Source organism: Ostrea edulis, chromosome 1 (genome assembly GCF_947568905.1).
Source record: "Ostrea edulis chromosome 1, xbOstEdul1.1, whole genome shotgun sequence".
Classification (NCBI taxonomy): Eukaryota; Metazoa; Mollusca; class Bivalvia; order Ostreida; family Ostreidae; genus Ostrea; species Ostrea edulis.
In genome coordinates, this window is record NC_079164.1 from 55,989,738 (window position 1) to 56,012,757 (window position 23,020).

At 35.2% G+C, this 23,020-nt stretch overlaps 1 protein-coding gene across 3 annotated transcripts in view; it reads right to left on the reverse strand.

The window, feature by feature from the left end:
* Window positions 1-9,516: 9,516 nt before the first annotated feature.
* The window catches only part of LOC130051844 (ester hydrolase C11orf54 homolog), a 227,025-nt gene continuing 213,521 nt past the window's right edge, over window positions 9,517-23,020 (reverse strand). For all 3 annotated transcript variants that reach the window (XM_056154788.1, XM_056154790.1, XM_056154791.1), the window contains one exon: window positions 9,517-9,941. In XM_056154788.1, coding sequence (XP_056010763.1) covers window positions 9,789-9,941 — 153 coding nt within the window. In that variant the 3' untranslated portion in view covers window positions 9,517-9,788. The remainder of the gene's footprint in view (window positions 9,942-23,020) is intronic.

The following is a 23,020-nucleotide window of genomic DNA, read 5'->3' on the forward strand; positions in this document are numbered from 1 at the left end:
CTGTTGGAAGACCTGATCACCAAAGACCACGAAGATATTGTCAATGAGGAACTCTAGCATATTTTTTATTTCAACTTCAGAGTACTTGTGCGTGGAATCAGAGTGGTGTTTAACAAAGTAAGTTTTTGAACGACTGATCACTAGATATGTTTATTTGTTTTCCATTTTTGTTGAAGAAACAACTGTCTATGATATCAAAACGTCTATTCTTTAATTTATCGTGAGGAATGGTCGTGTATAGTGTTGAAAAGTCATAGGTTTTAATGTTATTGATTTGGGAAAAATTCTGCGATTTCAAGTTTACTAAAAGTTCTTTAGAATTTTTTAGAATCCACATTTGATTAACACCACTTCTGGCATATGTAGTCGCACAGTAAGTTTGAAGTTTCTCCTTCACAGCTGTTAACATTTTCGTGAGGAGCAAAGATAGGGGCTTGGTAGAGCACTTACTGGATCCAGCAATGTATCTATGTTTGTAAGGGTTTTATGTAGTTTAGGAATCCAGTATAGGTACGGTAACTCATATTCATTCGACCCATTGACTGGGATATTGAATGTGTCTAAACCTGAAGCATGGTTTTGAAGAACTTCATCTTTTGAAAGGGCAGTTGGAGTATAAGTACGATTACCAAAAGTGGAATTAATGCCACGTTCGTTGAAAATACAGTTGTAACAAAAGGTACTGTGAGCAATGCTCACTAAAAATACCCCCGCTTACCCCAATCTCCCAAAGGGTGTTGTTAATAGGTATAAATTACCTCTTTCCTGAGTGTAAAAATATGGTTTGCCTTTGTAGAAGAAAATGGAAGATAAAGTCCAAACACAAATCCATGGCATAAACCTATAATTTTGACCTTGAGATCAAAGGTCAAGGTCATAAAGAGGTCATGAATGTACATGACACATAGTCTCATGGTGATACACCCATGTCTTATGGTATGACTATGTCAAAACCCTATAATCAATTTTGAGCTTGGGGTCAAAGTTCAAGGTCATATGGAGGTCATGAAGGTACCCGACACATCATCTCATGTTGATACACTCATGTGTCAAATATGGTATGCCTATGTCAAAGAACAAAGAAGTTATGGCCCGGACATGAATCCATTGTAAAAAAAAACACCTTTAATTTTGACCTTGAGGTCAAGGTCATATGGAGGTCATGAAGGTACTTGACACATCGTGTCATGGTGATCCACCTGTGTGCCAAATATGGTATGCCTATGTCAAAGAACAAAGAAGTTATAGCCCGGACACGAATCCATTGTAAACAAACCTTTAGTTTTGACCTTGAGGTCAAGGTGATATAGAGGTCATGAAGGTACTTGACACATCGTCTCATGGTGATCCACCTGTGTGCCAAATATGGTATGCCTATGTCAAAGAACAAAGAAGTTATGGCCCGGACACGAATCTGCAGACAGACAGACGGACGGACAGATAGAGTGATTACTATATAACCCCCTAAACTTCGTTCGGGGGGGTGGGGGGGGGGAGGGGGTATAATAATGAGCCTTAGAAACAAAGACAATGTTGTTACTAGCTTTGTCAGCTGGAACCAAAACATATTTCTCATGCAACCTATCTAATTCTTTTATCACTTCTGGTTTACTAAACACAGAAGGATAGATGGTACGTACTTTTGTTTTCATATGTCTAATACGGGATTTTAATATTCCTCTTATGCTTTTAACCCATTCTGACAATGTATCAAGTTCTTTTTCATATTTAGTCCATCATCTGACATAATCTTCGACAGAATTCATAATAGAGATGAAGTTCTGTCGCCAATTAAAAGACCGAGGTTCTCTGTATTTAGGACCTTTTAGAATAAGTGATTTGAGGTCCTCATTTTCAACTATATCAACATCACCAGTAATGGCATGTCCAGCTGGCCTATAGTTGAAAGAATATGAAGAACAAGAACATGTTGGTGGATTACGTATAAGATGGTCTATATATATAAGCAAGTCAATATATATATGCAAGTCAAGATGTTGAGTGGACAATATCTTCCTATGTCCAAAATGGACTGACCCTTGGCCTTTGACCATGTGACCTAAAATAGATAGGAGTAATCTATTCCATAGGATGTACCAGTGTACCAAGTTTGGTGTCAGTCAAGCTACTGGTTCTTGAAATATAGGAGACAATATATTACTATGTCCAGTTTGACCCTTGATCTTTAACCATGTGACCTCAAAACCAATAGGGGTCATCTACTTCTTAAGATGTACCAGTGTTCCAAGTTTGATGTTCGTCAAGCAAAGGGTTCTCGATATATTGAGTGGATAGTATATTCCTATGTCCATTTTCACCCTTGACCTTTAACCATATGACTTTAGAATAATAAGGGGTCATCTACTCCTTAGGATGTTCCAGTGTACCAAGTTTGATGTTTGTCAAGCAAAGGGTCCTCAAGATATTGAATGGAGAGTATATTCCTATGACGTCCAGAGTGGACTGACATTTCACCTTTAGACCTAAAAATCAATAGGGGTCCTCTTCTACGCATAACTAACGATCAAGTGAATGGTTCCCAAGATATTGAGCGAACATGTGGTCTGCTGACCGACAAGTGCAAAGCACCCCCCCTCCTTTTGTTCTTTGAAAGGGGGCATAAGTAATTGTTTACAGAATCTCATATACATGTATATACAGTCACATAAATTTAGAAATATAGATGAAATGGGTTTTCGTACTTCGGAAAAACGTAAATACTGACTATTACAATGACATTAATGGGCTTCCAGAATTCTAGAAAAAACTACAATCGGAATAATGCATTATGGTTATTAATTTACACTCGTATTTAACCAAATGTAATACGCACTTTTTAAATTTTATTTATGTGAAGGGACACATTATACATACCACTAAAGGTTTTTGACTCATTTTGTTTTAGTCAATGCAATGTGCACTTACAATTTTTCGCCGCGTTGTTTACCTATCTAAAAGCGTAAAATTGTTTTGTTTTTTTTAAAATTATCTTACACCCTGTATCTAATCATTATGAAACAGCCAATTAAAATTTTTCATCGTGCAATTTTTAAAACTGCCATGATATTATGATACCGTGACTTGTGTTCACGTCCTTTGTCAATTGATTTTATCAGATTTCTGCATGTTGCACGTTTTTCATGGGTCTGGGAATATGCGATTACTTTTGAGTTTTAACTTTCCTTTTGCAGTAAACGACTGATGTACTTACCCATCTAAATGCGGCGAAATTTTAGATGGTTATATTTGAATTCTTCATTTAGTACCAATTAAATTACTGGCTTTGATTAGTGATATGTTTATAATTACCTAGGGGGTCGTTATATCGCACCTTGGTACGTCATTTTTCGAAGCTTGGGTGATGTTTTGATTACAAAACATTGAACGCTCGCATCGGCTATTTAATTTATATATCATATATATATATATATATATATATATATATATATATATATATATATATGACGTGAAAAATTCTCGAGCGAGATGTTAAGCAAGATACAATCAATCATATATATATATATATATATATATATATGAACTTTAAACAAAGAAAATATCGAGTCTGTGAAAACTTTATTGCTACGAACTCTCGTGCTTTGCTGAAATTAACATTATTTCTCCGAAAATACTGCTATGTAGTGTGTATAAGGACAAGATTGCCGTTTCCTTAAAAAAGAAATTTGCTGCACTGTATACAAATTCTAGTGCATGCTTTTTTGAGAACCTGCACAAAGATTTCTCGTGAAGCTAAATGCGATTGTACACACGAACAATGGTATTTCCACAATTTGTCACATATTTACAGTGATTTTCTTTTGTTGTTCAGGTATTGTATGTAAGGGTTAATGTACAAGTATCGCTCCATTCCTTAAAAGTAATGGACCGAGGCCCCGAAGGGGCCGAGGTCCATTGCTTTTAAGGAATGGAGTGATACGAGTACATTGACCCCTTAAAATCCACCTTTGCTAAACTAAACTTTGTGCATTTTAATCATGTCTTACGTTTTTGGGAGTTGAACTATGTTCAATCTCCCTGGGTCATCACGCACTTTTCTGCGCAGTAATTTGTATTGATTTGTATAGTGGTCGTCAGCGGGGGTTCTGTGTCAGCTGATTTACTCCTAGGTAAATCAACATAAACTTTTATAAACATCCGCCATTAAATAATCCATGTAACTTTTCTGAATTAATCTAATTTTGATAATTGACATGTAAATAAATGCAATGATATTGTATTCAAATCAATTTGAATACAAGATTTCGATCAAATTGATACTGATAGACATAGAAAAATAAAATATAAGGTTGAAAATTGTCGTTTGTAGCACAGCGTCACCTATAAACATTGATAGGGAAACGAACGACAACTGCACACAAGCCCTATTGACACCGTGGCGCGAAATATCGAATATGGTGCGAAACCTCAGAAAATTTACAAGAAATAACTCTACAACTTTTTTTTTAATGTGATATAAAAAATGCTTGATGTTACATGTAGATTGAATTAAAACACGTCATTCCCAGTCAACAACTTTCGATTGGGATCGGAATACGAAATAAAATTTCTTATATCCGGTGGCAAAGTGAAACTGCTTCATGCTTCAAGTTATTGAATTACGTAGTAATTGCACGTTACACATTAGAGAACTGTTCCTTTTAATAAAGAAAGTCACAAAATAGATACAAAATGAGTGTACCTTATCAATTACTGTTACCGAGCTTTCGTCGACTATAATCTCGAAATGGCGTGTTTCGCTGCGCTTGATGATCTGACAGTAAGGTCCACATTTTCTACGTGAGTAGTGTGATATTTGTTTATGAATTTTTTGCGCATACATGGTATGTCTCGGCTAGGAATAATGGAAACTTTCTCACCTATGTATGTAAAGACATATTAATCTCTATTTTTAAAAATGTAGAACACTTTTTATCAAATGACAATGTTTGAAAACGCTTAGAGCCCCGATGTCAGAATTTCCTTTTCCAAGACATCAATATGTCAAATTCATTATCCTTTTTGAATAGTATGTACCATATTTTGTACCAGTTATCCATTTTGAATCCCCTATTACAATGGGATTTTGCTGCACTCTGTAATGTTTGAGTGGATGTCATGAGTGTGTGTCAAACAGAAATTTTAAGAGCATGGGATAAGGTGCTGCCATGTATTACTTCACTATCAAAGTTTAACCCAGTTGCCACAATGTTGAATTTATGCTGCAAAAAGGATTGGAAATTGCTCTGGTCAAAACACATTGTTTGTTTGTTTACAGATGAAAGAGACATGAGGATTCTCCCTCACAAACTGAAGAAAAAAAGTTATGGATCTTGTACATGTATAGTTTATTAATCACTATAGATTTCCAGCATCACAAGTCTGATTCCACTATATGCTTTCCATACTGTCAGGTTCATTCACCCCCTGTTTGATCCACAGTATAATATCCCAAATACCTTGGCAATAAATAACATTATTTGACTAGTGTTTCATTTTTAGCGGAGTTGCGATGAAGTCGAACTCGGCTTATGATCTGATGAAGTGCCTTTGGGCGGGCAGGCGGGCACGCATCAACATTTCATTTCCGCACCATAGCTCTTGAGCAAATTATAGGATCTCATTCAAACTTAGACGGATTGTCACCCTCAGTAAGATGAGGAAGTCTATCGATTCTGGGGTCACTAGGTCAAAGGTCAAGGTCACTGGCTATAAATAGACTGAAATTTGGAAAAAAAATTGTTTTCCGCACCATAGCTCTTGAACGAATTATAGGATCTCAGTCAAACTTAGATCGATTAAGTAAGACAAGAAGCCTATCGATTCCGGGGTCACAAGGTCAAAGTCACAGTGGCTATAAATAAAATTTTGTTTTCTGCACTATAATTTTTTAACAAATTATAGGATCTCAATTAAACTTAAATGGATTATCATCCTTGATGAGACAAAGAAGCCTATTGATTTTGGTCAAGGGTTAAAGGTCAAGGTCACAAAGGATTTAAGTCGGCTGAAATTTATGTACGCAAAATTTTGCTCCTTGCTTGATAATTCTTGAAAACTTTTCTGCCGGTTCCCTCTATGCCCATTCCTTGCGCAACTCGGCTTGTGCATTTCCGATGCCCGACAATTTTTAATTTTTTTGCATTTCATTTATTTTGAGTTATTATACAATTATTTACCATTCCATTGATCCTCTACAGGACTGTAGTATACTCAGGTGACAGTTTAGCATATTGGACTACCTTTTCAAGTAATGAATCCTTAGAATTAACTATAACTAGGATTAAACTTGAATGTATATATACAGGGGAAAAACTTCTTCATAACTGCAAGGCATTGATAACCATATTGATTTGAATGTTTGGGCCATAATATGTGGTCACATTTTTCATGAGAATATAAAGGGGTGAAATTCTAGAAAACAACAACACGACTTCAGTTACTCGAGGAGCGTTGTGGCCCATGGGCCTTCCATTATCCATGTTTGCTGTTGTAATGCTTTGAAACAACAACAGTTGATTTGTATCTAAAATCATGATAATATTCAGTCATTTATCCCCATACCCTTCCAGTACTATCTTTTCTAACTGAATTTCCACAATGTTCAACTCCCACGAGTACTTTAAGTACTTTGATTCATTCTTTTGTTGCATGCATTTATATCTACTTGTATAAAGGTTGACCTACTTTCCGAACATTCCATTCCTGAAAAATAAGGGAGTGTTCGAACAAAAGAATGACGTCATAGGTGGATTTTAACTTGTTATCATCAATAGGGTTTTGTTATCGCATACGTGATAAAACGAGCTCCTCCCACCTTGTTATCGCATGGGCGGTATTAACATCAGAATTACACAACAGAAACAAGACAGGGATAATTCAGTTTTCGTGAAGTTACTTTTGCTGTTTCACGGGCGAAGCGTGCGCCGATCGATGTCTGGAGCGTTGAAACAGACGAGGTGTTATGTAACACATACATGTATACACATACCTGTGACCGTTTTTGCAGTCAGTAATGTTAAATAGTTCTCTCTCTCTCTCATTTTATAAAGAGTTTGCTAATACAAGTCTTTAATCCTTTTCCCACTTTAATATTTGTGTTATACAGCCACCAATATGTGATAGATACTGCCAGGGATAATCAGTTTTCGTTAAGTTAGTTTTGCTGTTTTACGGGTAAAGCGTGCGCCGATTGATGATGGGCGTTGAAGCAGACAGGAATTGTTATCTAACAGATATACACATACCTGTGACCGTGGTTTTTTTCTTCAGTCAGTAATGTTAAATAGTTCTCTCTCTCTCTCTCTCTCATTTTATAAAGAGTTTGCTAATGCAAGTCTTTAATTCTTTTCCTACTTTAATATTTGTGTTATACATGTTTTCTTAAAACATTTGTACAAATACATGTATAGAATTAAATTCCTGAAAAATTATTTATGAAGCCACCAATATGTGATTGATACTGACAGGGATAATCAATTTTCGTTAAGTTAGTTTTGCTGTTTTACGGGTAAAGCGTATTAAATTTTATATACACATGCATCTATGGCAATCTACCATTGTATTCTATGTATGGTTCAATAAATGTAAAATGAGAAGCTTTTGAAATATGTGACAAGTCGATTATCTTCTAGCATCCTCATAAAATTCACATTATCAAAGAGATGGGCGGTCCTTCTCTCACTCGTGCGCTCCGCGCACTCGTGACAGAAGACCGCCCATCTATTTGATAATGTGAATATTACTCGGATGCTAGAAGATAACCATTACTTACAGGCCCCCAAACTTGGCAAAAGGGGATGCGTATTAAATATATTCGGCAAAATACGGTAAATCACCGTAAATGTGATTATCTATATCTGACTGTAGAAAAGTCTGAAAGCGAAAACATATATGTAACAAACTGAACATGCGTTCCTCGTCTCACCGGTAGATTCCCGCAGAAATAGTAACACGGTTTAAGCTCTGACACACTTTCGAAGAGGCCTCAACGGGGAGTATGATCGGTCGTAATATACCAATACCATTTTCAAATATTTACTATGCTTTTCCAACTTAAGAAAGCGAGATATTACTTAGTTCACTATGAAATATTTACTTACAAGTTATTTATTTCATGTTCAGGAATCTATTTTTTGTAGTTGATATATTTATACACACGTACGTCGCATGTTTAATAAAAAAAGTACAATCGCCTGTTGCTTACATCATGTATTCATGCGCACTATGTTTAGTTTCTTTAAACGTATTGAGGGGACTCATTTAAATTACATAACATTGTTATAAGAATGTCAACATACATGTATGATATGTCTTCAAAACTTAATGAAGCTGTTCAAAAAGCAAATGAACAATTTTTGAAGATCTTTGTGCGCGGGATTTATTTGCTGTCGGTGTAAGAATAAACAGAAAGTTTGTGAGACGCGATAAATCCGCACGCCGTTGATAGCAGGGAGCATCTCGCTTCGTGAGCCGACTCAAAAACCCCATGCAATTCGATATGCCTAAAAACACATACAAAACCAACGCATACATGTACATTATCAATTTATCGTTTCACACTGTACAAAACTACTTGTTGCTAAATGTACACTAGGTGTCAATAAATAAAGCATGTTAATTATCTCGAATTGGTATGTCTAGTGTGATATTTTTGTTAAAATATTTTTTTCGCGTGTGATTCAATCTTTTGAAAGTTAGATTTTGTGTACATCAACTTACACCTCTTCTTGCACTTCAATTACTCAAATGAGCACAAAAACAATCATCAGGCTCCTAGCAACAATGGGTGTGCCTCCTCTTATTATTACATACAAACTTGGTTATTTTTACGCGCAGAGATAGATCTATAGTCGGATAGGCTGCCCCCTATATAAAAAAAGCATTGTCGTGAATGGTAGTGGAAATGTAAAATTTAACCGATGAATGGAATTGAAAAGCCAACCCTTGCCGCCTTCCTTCTCGAGCTTTGGATATTTTTTTTATGAAATTTACTTGTCAAGAAATTTTAGGCAATATTATGAAGTCACCCCTCCCCTTACGATGCTACGTGCCTGGTTGTATCGCATGCTTTCATTGTGCTTTTAATTCTAGGTGTCTGTTGCAACCTGTTAAAACTTGGTATACTAAAGAATTTGGTAACGTAAGCTTTACTATACACTATTTGTTAATACTATTTATGTGAAGCTTAGGACCGCAATCGTAAGCACGCCCCCAATTTCCGGTGTAAGGGGAGTAACTGCAAAAATATAGGCCATTGACCCTGATATTCTCATGATGTATCTATATACCAAATTGTGTTTGAATATACACTTCTGTAGATAGGTAATGAAGAGAAACTGAAATATGACTGAATGATGCAAGGATGGAAACAGTTAAGACTAGAGGCTCCAGCCATTTCATGGCGGGCGCATATAGTTGAAAAGGCCAAAGTAAAGACTGCTATACCCTCATATTTGAGATGTATAGAAGTTTTTTTTTGGGTCCATTATACTTCACTGAAGTGTTGCTAATAACCAATAGCTTTCAATTTTAATATCAATTATAATCATATATGTAGCATTTTAATTCCGATACTCATAAACTTCATATTGCATAAGCTATAATAACAGACATGACTCTGAAATAAGTAAAATCAGTTTCCCATCGTCGATCACAATCAGTTAATCACAGATCATGGATAACAATCACAGGTTCTACAATTCATATGAATTCCATATGAGAATCATAATCTTAAATCACGTTTACATTGCCCTATTCAGCAGGTGCTATGGCATATATTGGCCTTCATTTCATTTGCCAGGCTGGTCAATTCTGTATATGGAATCTGCCAAAACAAAGTAGCCTCGGTATTCCACATCAGCTGGGGTGACATCATAATGGTAATGACCTCCCTGTCCATGGTCACTGAAACAGTGGAAGTGCTCTACCCTCAAGTCGAAGCCCTGAAAATTTGATTAGGACTTTAATCCTTCAACCAACATTTATTTGCTATTTGTCAATAAGAAAGTCGTTCATGAAAAGTAATATTTTTGATTGATTGATTGATTGATGTTTTCCGCCACACTCAACAATTTTTCAGTTATATGGTGGCGCCCAGTTTTTTATTGGTGGAAGAGAGAACCCAGATACAATGTACCTTGGTCTCCACCGATCTTCCGAAAGTAAACTGGGAAACTTTCTCACTTACCGGCGCGACAGAGGTGAGAGGCCGTGTGATTTTGAGCGCGATGCTCTAACCACTCGGCCACGGAGGCCCCTAATATTTTTGAGAAAACAAACATAAAATTTGTGGCTAGCAGCAACCAATTTCTAAGGTAGCGACGGATAGCAACCACGTGATCAGTAAATATTGTGTACTTTCAAGTGAATTTATTTTTCGGAATTCCTTACTCCGTCATAGAATAGTCGAAAAACAAAAAGGGGTTCCGAAAGTGTTTTGTTGCTGTGACTGACTCGCCTAGAGAAAATCAGCACATATCACATAAGTATACGTCAATGTCTGTAATAATGGTAGATCAAATGTTTCATCTGTGTGAAACTTTTTCCCAAACGAAATGTTAAACCAACCACCAATCCATGCAATAGATGCGCTACGTAAACAAAGTTGTTGATTGATGCATCGTAATGTCCGAGTGCTGCATGCTGCGAGATTAAATACTGTTTATAGTCATTGAAAGGCTAAACAAAGTTTCTTGCAAGAAGAGGAATTTGGTGGATGCATTCAACTTGGACAACGAAATCATAGTTTCGTTTGGTGAGTGAAAAAAATGCCATAAATTTGTATTCAAAAGTTCAACTCACATTTCCTCTGTTATTTCACAACGCGATTTATAATAACATCTGTAAGTTTAAACATACCACATACAGTAGATGTATTATTTTGTATTTATATATGTATTCCATGCGTGCTTAAAATATAACTCCCACCTGTGCATGTAAATGTAAACGGATGTCATGTATACCACATTTGTAAACATGGGCTCTCACAACTCTTTTATTAAGAAAATATCGTTATGAAAATAACCCTTACGAAAATAGCATACCTTGAACTACATGTATAAAAGTGATGAAAAACAAATGTTTATATAGATCTGCTATCTAGGGGTATGGGAGAACCGGATAGAAAGTGGAAAGGGGGGGATGTGTTGAATTATAATTCCCTAGACTATATTATACATATACTATTACTTTGAAATTTCAGTGACCTAAGAAATATATCAAACCTGAGGCTTCGTGTTTCACACAAACATGTAGGTTGGCAAAACCTTTTTAAAAATAATGTAAATTATTCACAAGTCTGCATATGCCCTCTCATAGGCAAATGTATGCATTGTATGTATAAGTAAAATATGTATACTACACGTATGTACTTCTCTTGACCCACATTTTGTAAATAAAACAGATATGATGAGTCTATGGCAGTTTATGAAAACATATATGTCATCTCATATTGCCATTTATAATTTTGAAACATCAGTATTTTAAATTTTCACTGAATATGTGTTGAGACACAATTTTAAAATTCACATTGTCTGACGCAGTCTAATTACTCAATGGTATGATATAGAACTAACTGTGCAAATATCAATTATGATGATCTTTTTTCTAGGCATCAGCCTGAGGACCATCGCAATGGAGGTTAAATAGGACCAGTGCAGGTTGAAGTGGGTTTCGAGTCAACAAGTTTAACAGCAAGAGAGGTACTATATTTTCTTTTGATAAACATCAGGCAGCATTTGTAAAGACAATTATGAGTATATAAGATATTCATCTTTTTTGCTATATTTAAATATATTTATCTATATTTTGAACAGGTACTCCATTTACAGTGATGATGACATATCCACTGGACCCCCACAACTCCACAAATTTCAAAATGTTTGATCAAGTTCCGAAGATTAAAGAACTACTGCAAAATTTGGGACTTGGATGAAAAACATTAATTCACTTATGAGCTCAGAGCAGTGGATGTTGTACAACATACTTTAAACTAAATTGTGAATTTAAGGGAAAACAAGTACATGTACTCGTGTATTACATGTACATGCCTTTTGAAAGACAATAATATTGCATAGATGTAGAGGAAAATTCACTGTTGATTATTCTTTCTCAGATATATTATTAAAAAATGTGCACATGATAGAATACCAATTTTATAACTTCAATCAATTTTTTTGAATTTTCCTTGTAATTCAAAATTTAGTTGAAACATACATCATTGATACATTAATGTACATTAAATGTTTAGAAAAGTTTCATAATGGAACTAATTCACCCCCCCCCCCCTATACATACAGTGAACATAGACCTTCACCTGGGGAAAATTACAGTTAGTTAATGCAATATACATGCATTCTCAGTTATCCAATAATGAGTTTTTGGTTCATTGTGAAACTACAATTAGGAATCTTAAATTTATGAAAGACACACCTATCTGTGAGGGAAAGATGGCTCAGATGGACTTGGTGATCCATGGGCAGTCTATGGGTCTCTTTCCATTGATATTAATTATTTATTGAAATATGAAATGGTTATTTAAACATATTTGGTGTATTATACTGTATAGTGATATCAATTTCTATCAAAAAATGTGGATAGGTAATATATTGAGTCCAGTTATTACAAGAAATTATATGAAAAATAACTAAATATTTTGGCAATCATTGTGAGTGCAAAAAGGTCAACTGCAATAGCACACACTATAGATCATTCTTAAGGCTCATAGAAACTTCTAGTATTGTGATGTTGAATGCTCAAAGTGGTAATTTGGGAATGCTTAATCATTTAAAGTCAATAGTTTATCTCTGCTGACTGTATCTCTTAAAATTCATTTCTGGAAGGGAGGGGGTAGGGTTACAAAATCTGACAGTTTCAGATTAAACCTCATTTGGTATAATTTTTTCTATTCAATATTCTAGATACTACTTGACTTATTGTAAAAATGAAATAAAATCAGAAATTTTATGAGCAGAATTTTGTTGTTGTCAAAAAATTTATGCCCGATAGTGTTTGAAAAACGCCATATTTAGGGTAAATTTGGCCACTAGCCAAGTCGAATCATCCCAATGTTTTCCTTAGATGCATTTTGAATTTCTAATTAATGTTGATTTTTATCTGTTTGTGTTTAATTTACATAACTTTATATGACAAACAATATTTCTGGTGTCAATAAAATTTTTATTGGCTTCTATGTTAATTTGCTCAATTTTGGCATTTTTTGTCCTTTGGGGCTGCAAAAGAGGGGATTTCAATCTCGCTTTCCTAAAAAATTAACCTGTTTACTTTTGTTGATTTTTTAATATGTTTTAGGATAAAGTCCAAATATTATAATAAATAAAATTAAAAAAAAATTCAACGAGTGTTTTTTGGGGGGCTAGCTATCAGTAGCTACCTTAAAGGTAAAGTGCTGCTTTTTTGCAGATCTATCTCTCTCTCTCTCTGATGATAAATATATATACCCGGTAAATGATGGTGTATCGGTACTTGCATGTAGTAATGCATCAAAGAACTTATGGAAGAAAGCTCAACATTTGTGTACAACCGTATACAAGGTCATGCTAAAACTATGTAGGAACTAATTACACCATGGATTTGTTACTTAATCCTATATCCAGTTGAAATTATTTATGTCAATTCAAATCTTTGACCATTTAGGAGAAAACTTGCGGATAAAACCCCACCACATTTTGAAAACAGAAAATTGGCCGTAACTCGCGACCGGAAGTGGCGTCGGCAAAAATATAAAAGGGCAGGTCTAAAGGCCGGAATGGAGGTAGTAGTACTAAAAAAAGTACTAATATCTCCGCAAATACTCGTTGCATTTTTATTCGGTAAAAAATCCCATAATCTATTGGGCAACACCTTTCTGAATATATATAACAATTTCAGGGCGTCAAGTGAATTTTGGTCCAAAGAATATAGGACATACATGTACCTCATGAACCGGTTATGAATTGCACACCTCGTAATTAGGTTAACACCTGTTCACTCGTTATACTTACTGAAAACTGACTCTTCGATTTCGACATGAAAATGTGCCTATTCTTATCCGTTCCGGCAGGATTTTCATATACTTACCATCAACAAAAACCATATATAAACCAAATTTCAGTAGTCAGAATTACTGCTCAGCACGTGCAATCATGTGTGCTGATTTCTGATTGGACGATATCAAAATCGCTATAATTTTCTTATATTTGATGCAAACATTATGAAAATCTTACTGTGGGTATATGATACAAAGGCCTGTTGAATGACATAAACAAAAGTACGGAATTATACTCGCGTGCGCATGAATGCACGTGAATTGCTTTCTTTTATTTCTTGGTACTGAAATAACCATATTAAACGTACTAAAGGCTAAAATAAAATGATTATTTGCTATAGGTTTACAATGACACCACTTTTTAATTGGGGGGGGGGGGGGGGGGGCATATGTAACGGTCCCCGTTACAATTAGCACTAGTTAACTATGTTACCTGCATTACCTGTACGTTTTTGTAAGATTGAAAAATTCATTGTAGTCATTTTTCTTGTGCAAGTCAATCGAAACGTTGATAATTAAATCTAATGAATCAAACATGTAAAAATTAAAGCTCGATAAATTTATCTGATACAAATGAGAACGCTTAGGCAGAATATTCTTTATTCTAAGTTTTCTTGTATCCATTTAACTGCCTCCGTCAGATACCCGGTATCCGACGATGGACTGCCAAACATATACATATAGTTTCCAACGGGAATTCCTGCGTACTGTGGTAGATTTTCTGGCTATGTACCGATCATCGTCCCACGCTCCGTGATGACTACATGTATATATTCCAAAACTGCTCAGAAAGTTTTATTCAGTTTGAATAATTTTTTCTGGAAGGCACACCAGAGTTGTCTGTGTGACTCGTCCATAACGCATGGCCTACAAAACAGTCAGGACATTCGGATTTTCCGACAGTTTCTTCGATAACTGGTCCAGACGAAGAATTTGTTCTTCCTCTGGATCCCAATTCCAACCATTATATGCAAGAAAGAGCCCTTATAGCGGCTAACAGTAAACTTCTCTTCCGATAAGTTGACAGTTACATCAATCTAATTAAAATTAGATATTAGATCCGCTCGCGTACTCGCATACATATGTACGAGAGGATTTAACGTCTAATTTTAATAAGATTGCAGTTACATACACGTTTGTCGCCATCTTTCGAGGGAAAATTACGCTTACATATTTTCAAATGAGTGTAAACCAAATTTCATTAACGTACAATGTATTTACTCATAATTAATCTGTTTAGCATAAAATCGATGTCCGTGTAAATTATATTCTAACAATCCATAATAATTATTATCAATCCCATTCCTAAGCATACCCTACTATATTCTATTATAATTGATGTAATTGTATGCAAATTTTACTACTATTATTGTATGACTATCTCTACATAAAAATTCCCTCTCCAGTTGGATTACGCGGTAAGCATCAAAGAATTGCACGGGCGCCTCGATCGCCTGATAAGATAGATAAGGTATACCCAAAGACTAGTAACTAAATGTCCATCAATTTCTAGCTGCTTATTTTCTCGGTCTTTAAAGTTGGTGGTCTATATATGACACCAACAAGAAACTTTTTATTACTAGATTGTATCTCTGCCCATACAATCTCTATACTGGGGTCATTCATTAAGACTGATGTGTTCCTTTTTATGTACATGCATTTCTTTATGTGTTTCATCATTATCTTTTGAAACGGAATTTTACTGCCCAACTTTAATATTAACAAGAGGCCCATGGGCCACATCGCTCACCTGAGTCACCTTGGCCCATATCTGAAAACTTTCCATATATATTTGCATGTAAAACCTTAGTCCCCCTTGTGGCCCCATCCTACCCCCGGGGGCCATGATTTGAACAAACTTGAATCTGCACTATGTCAGAAAGTTTTCATGTAAAAATCAGCTTTTCTGGCTCAGTGGTTCTTGAGAGGAAGATTTTTAAAGATTTTTCCTATATATTTGTATGTAAAACTTTGATCCCCTATTGTGGCCCCATCCAAATCCCGGGGCCCATGATTTGAACAAACTTGAATCTGCATTATGCCAGGAAGCTTTCATGTAAATCTCAGTTTTTCTGGCTTAGTGGTTCTTGAGAAGAAGATTTTTAAAGTTTTTCCCTCTATATTTGTATGTAAACTTTGATCCCCTATTGTGGCCCCATCCAACCCCCGGGGCCCATGATTTGAACAAACTTGAATCTGCATTATGTCAGGAAGTTTTCATGTAAATCTCAGCTTTTCTGGCTTAGTGGTTCTTGAGAAGAAGATTTTTAAAGTTTTTCCCTATATATTTGTATGTAAAACTTTGATCCCCTATTGTGGCCCCATCCTACCCCCGGGGGCCATGATTTGAACAAATTTGAATCTGCAATATGTCAGGAAGCTTTCAGCTCTTCTGGCCCAGTGGTTCTTGAGAAGAAGTTTTTTAAATGACCCCACCCTATTTTTGCATTTTTGTGATTATCTCCCCTTTGAATGGGACATGGCCCTTCATTTGAACAAACTTGAAAGCCCTTTACCCAAGGATGTTTTTGGCCAAGATTGGTTGAAATTGGCCCAGTGGTTCTGGAGAAGTCGAAAATGTGAAAAGTTTACAGACGGACAGACAGACAGACGGACGACGGACAAAATGTGATCAGAAAAGCTCACTTGAACCTTCGGTTCAGGTGAGCTAAAAACCAAATTACCTGTGATTAGAATACAGTTATTGACTGGGTTCGAGGACAACAATATATTCTGTTTTGTTTGACCCGAGAACGGGTCTGTGCTGAGGGCAACAGATCCGTTCGAGGGTCAAACAAAACAGCTGTTGTCCGAGGACACAGTCTATAACTGTTTTGTTATACACTTTCAATTTTTAGGATGTTTTACTAGATGTATATGCCATGTGACATGGTTTGTTGACTTCGAACTTTTAACATGACAGAGGAATTGTATACATTTATCAACGCTTCCACTAGTGTAAAAGAAAACCTGCGTAATATCCTAATTAAAAATCAATAATTACATTTTTCGTGTTTCTGTGCTGTGCTCCATCTATTAAATTCTGTATCTTCATCAGTCAAATCAGTGAACCTCGCCATAGCAGCAGAACGAGAACCACGTGACTTACATAGCCAATAGAAATAAAGCAGACTATTGCCCGGTCAACAGTTCGTAAATTAATATAGAAATCTTTTAAGGTGTATAACAAAATTACATTATTGACTTACAATGCTAAACTTCGTATTTTCACAGCTTGTACAAAGAATTTCCCCAAGTTATTGAGCTCTTTAGTATTGTCTACACTAAGGAGCTTAACTAATTTAAAGACACTTGGTTTTATGTAATAAAAACCCTTAATATATTTTTTTCTCTCAAATCGTTGTAAAATGGACATTTCAGGATAAAATGAAAATCATCTTCTTGTGATGTGTTACAAAACAGACTATAGGTTACCTGTAATTATTTGCCTTTGTTCTTTGACACCCTTACCTGTGCACCATTTCTGTCTAGCTAACACCAGTCACCCGTACAGATTTCTGAATTTTAGTTAAGTGGGAAGACCACCCATTTTTTCACCACATTTACTCATTCCGGCAGGATTTCCGTGTAATAGAAATCATTTAAATGCCACAAATTTGTTATATTCTGAAAGTACTTGCCCCATAGATTGTGGGAAAGTTTACCAAGTGAGAAAATAGATATTTTAGGAAATATAAAGAAATATGTGACACTGACTACACTTGGAAAACACGAACATTTTACAACCTTCGTTCATTCCGGTAGGATTTCCATATTCTTACATTATTAATTGTGTCACAAATAAAATGTTAATATCTTATCAGTTTCTGAAAGGTGTTGCCCCATAGATTATAAAAAAAAATTACCGAATGAAAATATGAGTATTAGCGGAGATATTGGCACTTTTTTTTAGTACCACTACATCCATTCCGGCCTTTAGTCTTGCCCAATATAAATTGTGAATATAGTTCATGTTATGGTACATCTTTCCTGAAAGTTTCATGAAAATGTATTGAGCCGTTTTCGAGAAATCGTGTCCAAAATATCGGGTGAGAAAAAGAATAATAATAATTAGAAACTCATTACATGTACTAGTAATGAGTAGGTCTTCCGTTACTCTAGTTCCGGTACACAGCTTCTTGTTCATGGGAGAATCATTCAAATATATCTGAAAAAGTGTCTTGACAAAAAAAAACCGGGAAAACAATGATCTAAATTTGAAAGGGAAACTAAAATCTATAATAAATGGTGTGAACGAGCACTTCCGATGATGTTTTACTCTTAAATTTCAGCGTCTACCTATTGACTATAAGCCCTGAAGTTTCATGTCTCTAGTCAAAAGCGTTCTACACAAAAAATCGGTGGACAAAAAAGGTGATTCGAGTATGCCTACCGGAAGTGACGTTTTCGTCATATCTTGAATATAATTACAAGCCAAATAGTTGTTTTTTTTTTTGCTGATGACAAATTTATTGAGATGTGTGTCACAAGTAAGTGTACAAATGCATACACATACATATATTAATGCAAGAGGGAGATAGAAAAAAGAGGAGTGGGGAGAGAGAAGGACTGGTGGAGATAGACAGAGAGTGGTGGTGAAAGAGAAAGTAATATGACATCATTTGATACAAGTATGGTAAATCGTTCATAGCTAGGTTGTGTTTATATAAAAGAGCAAGATCAAAATATAAAGTAAAATATAGATAACAATAAGTGTATTTGCCAATCAGAGTCTGTCAAAGAGAAAAAACCATGCATTCCTCTGATTTATAAATTCAATGAATTTACAGATGGAAAAAGTTTATGAAAGTTTAAAAATTCATTATCATATGACAATGAATTTCTTAAAACAACAGACGATACTACCACAAAATACATGAAATCAAACAAAAATATACATTACCTGTATACAATATCGATTATATAGACAAAATACCAGATCATAGTAAATGATCAACTTTTTCTGGAAACCTTACTAATGGAAATCAGGGGTAAATGTATCTCATATTCAAGCAACATTAAAAAGAAAAGTACTGAAAAGGAAAAATCACTGCTGGCACAAATAAACCAGCTAGAAGAAAAATATGAAGAAAATATTCAAACAATAATTTTCAAAAAGAAAGAATTAGAGAATAATAAAAACCACAAACTTATGGGAAATATAGTAAGATCTAAAGCAAAATGGACCAATGAAGGAGAGAAACCAACAAATTACTTTCTTAACTTAGAGAATAGACATTTCACAAAAAAGATTGTCCCCAAATTAATAAAAGAAGATAAAACCTTGATGAAATCACAGTACAAAAAGATATCCTTCTGGAAATAGAAAATTATTATAGAAACCTCTATCAAAATAAGAGTGATGTATGTGACTTTGATTTAAATGAAATCTTATCGGAAACAAATACATGTAGTAATATTTAACGATATGCAAAAGGGTTCCCTGGAGGGTGATATTTCATATAATGAAGCAACATGTGTATTGAAAAACATGTCCAATAATAAGGTCCCTGGAAGTGATAGCTTTACTGCAGAATTTTTCAAAGTATTTTGGAAACAATTAGGACACTATGTAATTAGGTCACTAAATATAGGATAAAAATTGGGAGAATTATCTGTAACACAAAAACAAGGTATAATAACTTGTATACCAAAAGAAAGGAAAAGTAAATTTTACACGAACAATTGGAGACCAATCTCTTTAGTAAATGTAGTGTATAAGATTGGATCGGGATGTATAACCCAAAGAATTAAAACAGTAATCAGTTCAATAATCAGTACAGACCAAACTGGATTTGTTCCAGGAAGATATATAGGTGAAAATACACGTCTTATTTATGACTTAATGCAGTATACTGAGAATAATGACATACCAAGTTTATTACTAATGATAGATTTTGAAAAAGCCTTTGATACAATGTCATGGAAATTTATCGATAAAACGCTTCAATTTTTATTTTGGACCACCTTTTAGAAAATGGATATCAGTGTTTCAACAAAACATGTCTTCATCAATCTCACAGGTGGGTCATCTGTCAAATTTTTTTTTAGGCTAGGACGTGGATGTCGACAAGGTGACCCAATATCTTCTTATATTTTTTTGTTATGCGTCGAAATTCTAGCCCTCAAATTAAAAAGTAGCCAAGAAATAAAAGGAATTAATATTGATGACACTGCATACTTTTGTCACAGTATGCTGATGACACTCTTATTATATTAGATGACTCTGAGAGGTCTCTTAGAGAAACAATTAAAGAGGTAAACAACTTTTACAAAATCTCTGGACTTAAAATCAATGTATCAAAAACTCAATTAGTCTGGATTGGTAGTAAAAAATACTCATCTATCAAATTATGTGAGGATATGAATTTTTAATAGATGCATACCTTTAAACGTTTAGGGATAAACTTTGATGTAGACTTAACGAACATTCCCAAGCTTAATCATGATAGGAAACTAGTGAAAATTAAGCATATCATAAATCAATGGAGTAAACAACATATAACACCACTTGGTAGAATAACTCTTATCAAATCGTTGCTTATTTCACAGTTGAATCATCTTCTATTTCACTACATTCTCCTTCAAATAGCTTTATAAAGAATCTTAATGAAATTCTTTTTAACTTTTTATGGCAGTCTAAGGTTGACAAACAAGCCAAATAGTTTATGAAGTCTAAAAATAGGGCACGGCTAAACCGATACATAATACGCCCGCATACATTATTGACCCAGGAATTTGAACATGTAAAAAAGGATTATCCAAAAAAGGATTTCGTCGGAGTTGCAATAACAATGTATTTTGCATGAAATAAATCTAAGCCCAAGGGCTGTAACTCCTTCACAAATAGTGGGACAGCATTCCCCTTGTAATATGAACATTTACACATTGTGACCTTCCTTTGTACTAAGTTTCATTGAAATTCCCCAAAGGGTTTAAGAGGAGTTGCGAAGATAAGGTACTTCCATAAAATAAATCTAAGTCCAAGGGCCCTAACTCCTTAAAAATAGTGGTGCATCATTCCCCTTGTAATATGCAAATATCCACAATGTGATCTTTCTTTGTACCAAGTTTCATAAAAATCCCTCAAAGGGTTTAGGAGGAGTTGCAAACTAAGTATTTTGAATAGAATAAACAAGAGCAACGTCAACGTGGCATAATACGCCCGTAGATTTTGCTCAAGGAAAACATATTTTAGTGGGATTCATATTTTAGTGAAGTTAGCACTGTCCTCTGTGAGCTAATTCATTATTATGCTTGTAGAAATGGATATCAAGATATAAAGAGGGATAGACTTAGAATGCGCTACTTCATAAATATGCTAACGGTTCGGTTTGTATCTTGCCCACAAGGTTTTCTTAATAAGTGATACTACGACCTTGACCTTTGACCTTGAAAAACAATAGACACCTTCCTCTCATCATGATGATCAAATATACCAAGTAATAATATCCTGGAGCTTACGGTTCGGTTTGTATCCTGCCCACAAGGTTTTCCTAATAAATGATACTACGACCTTGACCTTTGACCTTGAAAAACAATAGACACCTTCCTCTCATCATCATGATCAAATATACAAAGTTATAATATCCTGGAGCTTACGGTTCGGTTTGTATCCTGCCCACAAGGTTTTCCTAATAAGTGATACTACGACCTTGACCTTGAAAAACAATAGACAACTTCCTCTCATCATGATGATCAAATATACCAAGTTATAATATCCTGGAGCTTACAGTTCGGTTTGTATCCTGCCCACAAGGTTTTCCTAATAAGTGATACTACGACCTTGACCTTTGACCCCTGACCTTGAAAAACAATAGGCATCTTCCTATCACCATGGTGATCAAATGTACCAAGTTGTAAAGTCCTAGGGCTTATGGTTCAGTCTGTATTCTGCCCACAAGGTCCGGACAGATGGACAGACAGACAGACGGACAAAATTGTAGAAAATCAAAATCCATCCCACATGCACATTTTCAATACCCATACAAACACTCCACAAAATAAGAAGGCTCTCACTTGAAACCTGTGGGAGGAATAGGGCAGACAAATTATGTACCCTCCATATAATAATTATTTCCAAATAAAGGGGCAAAACTCCTGGAAAAAAGGTCGAAATGGATCAAAATTGCAGTATGATCTAGAGTGACCCACAAAGAAGTTACACAGCAAGTTTCAGCATGATATGTGAAAGGGAAATGAAATTATAAAGAGAAAACCCCGAACGGACGGACGGACGGACGGACAGACGGACGTAGAGACATCGCTGTACCATAATACGTCCCGTCTAAAGACGGGCGTATAAAAACGTGTAGGAGATGACATCTATCAATTTTAAAAAACATCCGATTCTTTTTCATTCAGTTCCGGTATCTCAAAAGTCCTTAAAAGAACTGAAAATTCCACATTGAGCATGCTGGAATTATCGAAACGATGAAAATAACTTGTTTTTACTACTTCCGGTTTGGAAGAACCAACTTCAGGTGGGAATGGTATGGCTTGAAACACTCTTTAAAACTATATTGTGAACAAAATAAAAAATTGCATAATTTTAAACTACTTCCAGTTGATTGTATATTGTTTATGGTCCTGAATGAGAATTTTTCACTCATATGGAGACATTACAATTGCTGGTGATGGGCTGCAAAATTTAGGCATATGCTCAGCGCTTATGGTCTTTGAGTAGGGAGGGATCTTTATCGTGCGCCACACCTGCTGTGACATGGGACCTCAGTTTTCGCAGTCTCATCCGAAGGACCGCAGCATTTAGTTGCCTCTTACAACAAACAAGGGGTACTGAGGACATATTCTAACCCGGATCCTGGACAATGGAAGTGACGGCAAAATTGGAAGATGTATGTCACATTTACAAGTGACCATTTATCATACCTAAAAGTTTCAAGACAACAATTAACCATTTATGAGAAAACGAACTGGAAAAACCACATTCTAGACAAGCAAAATCCACCGTAACTT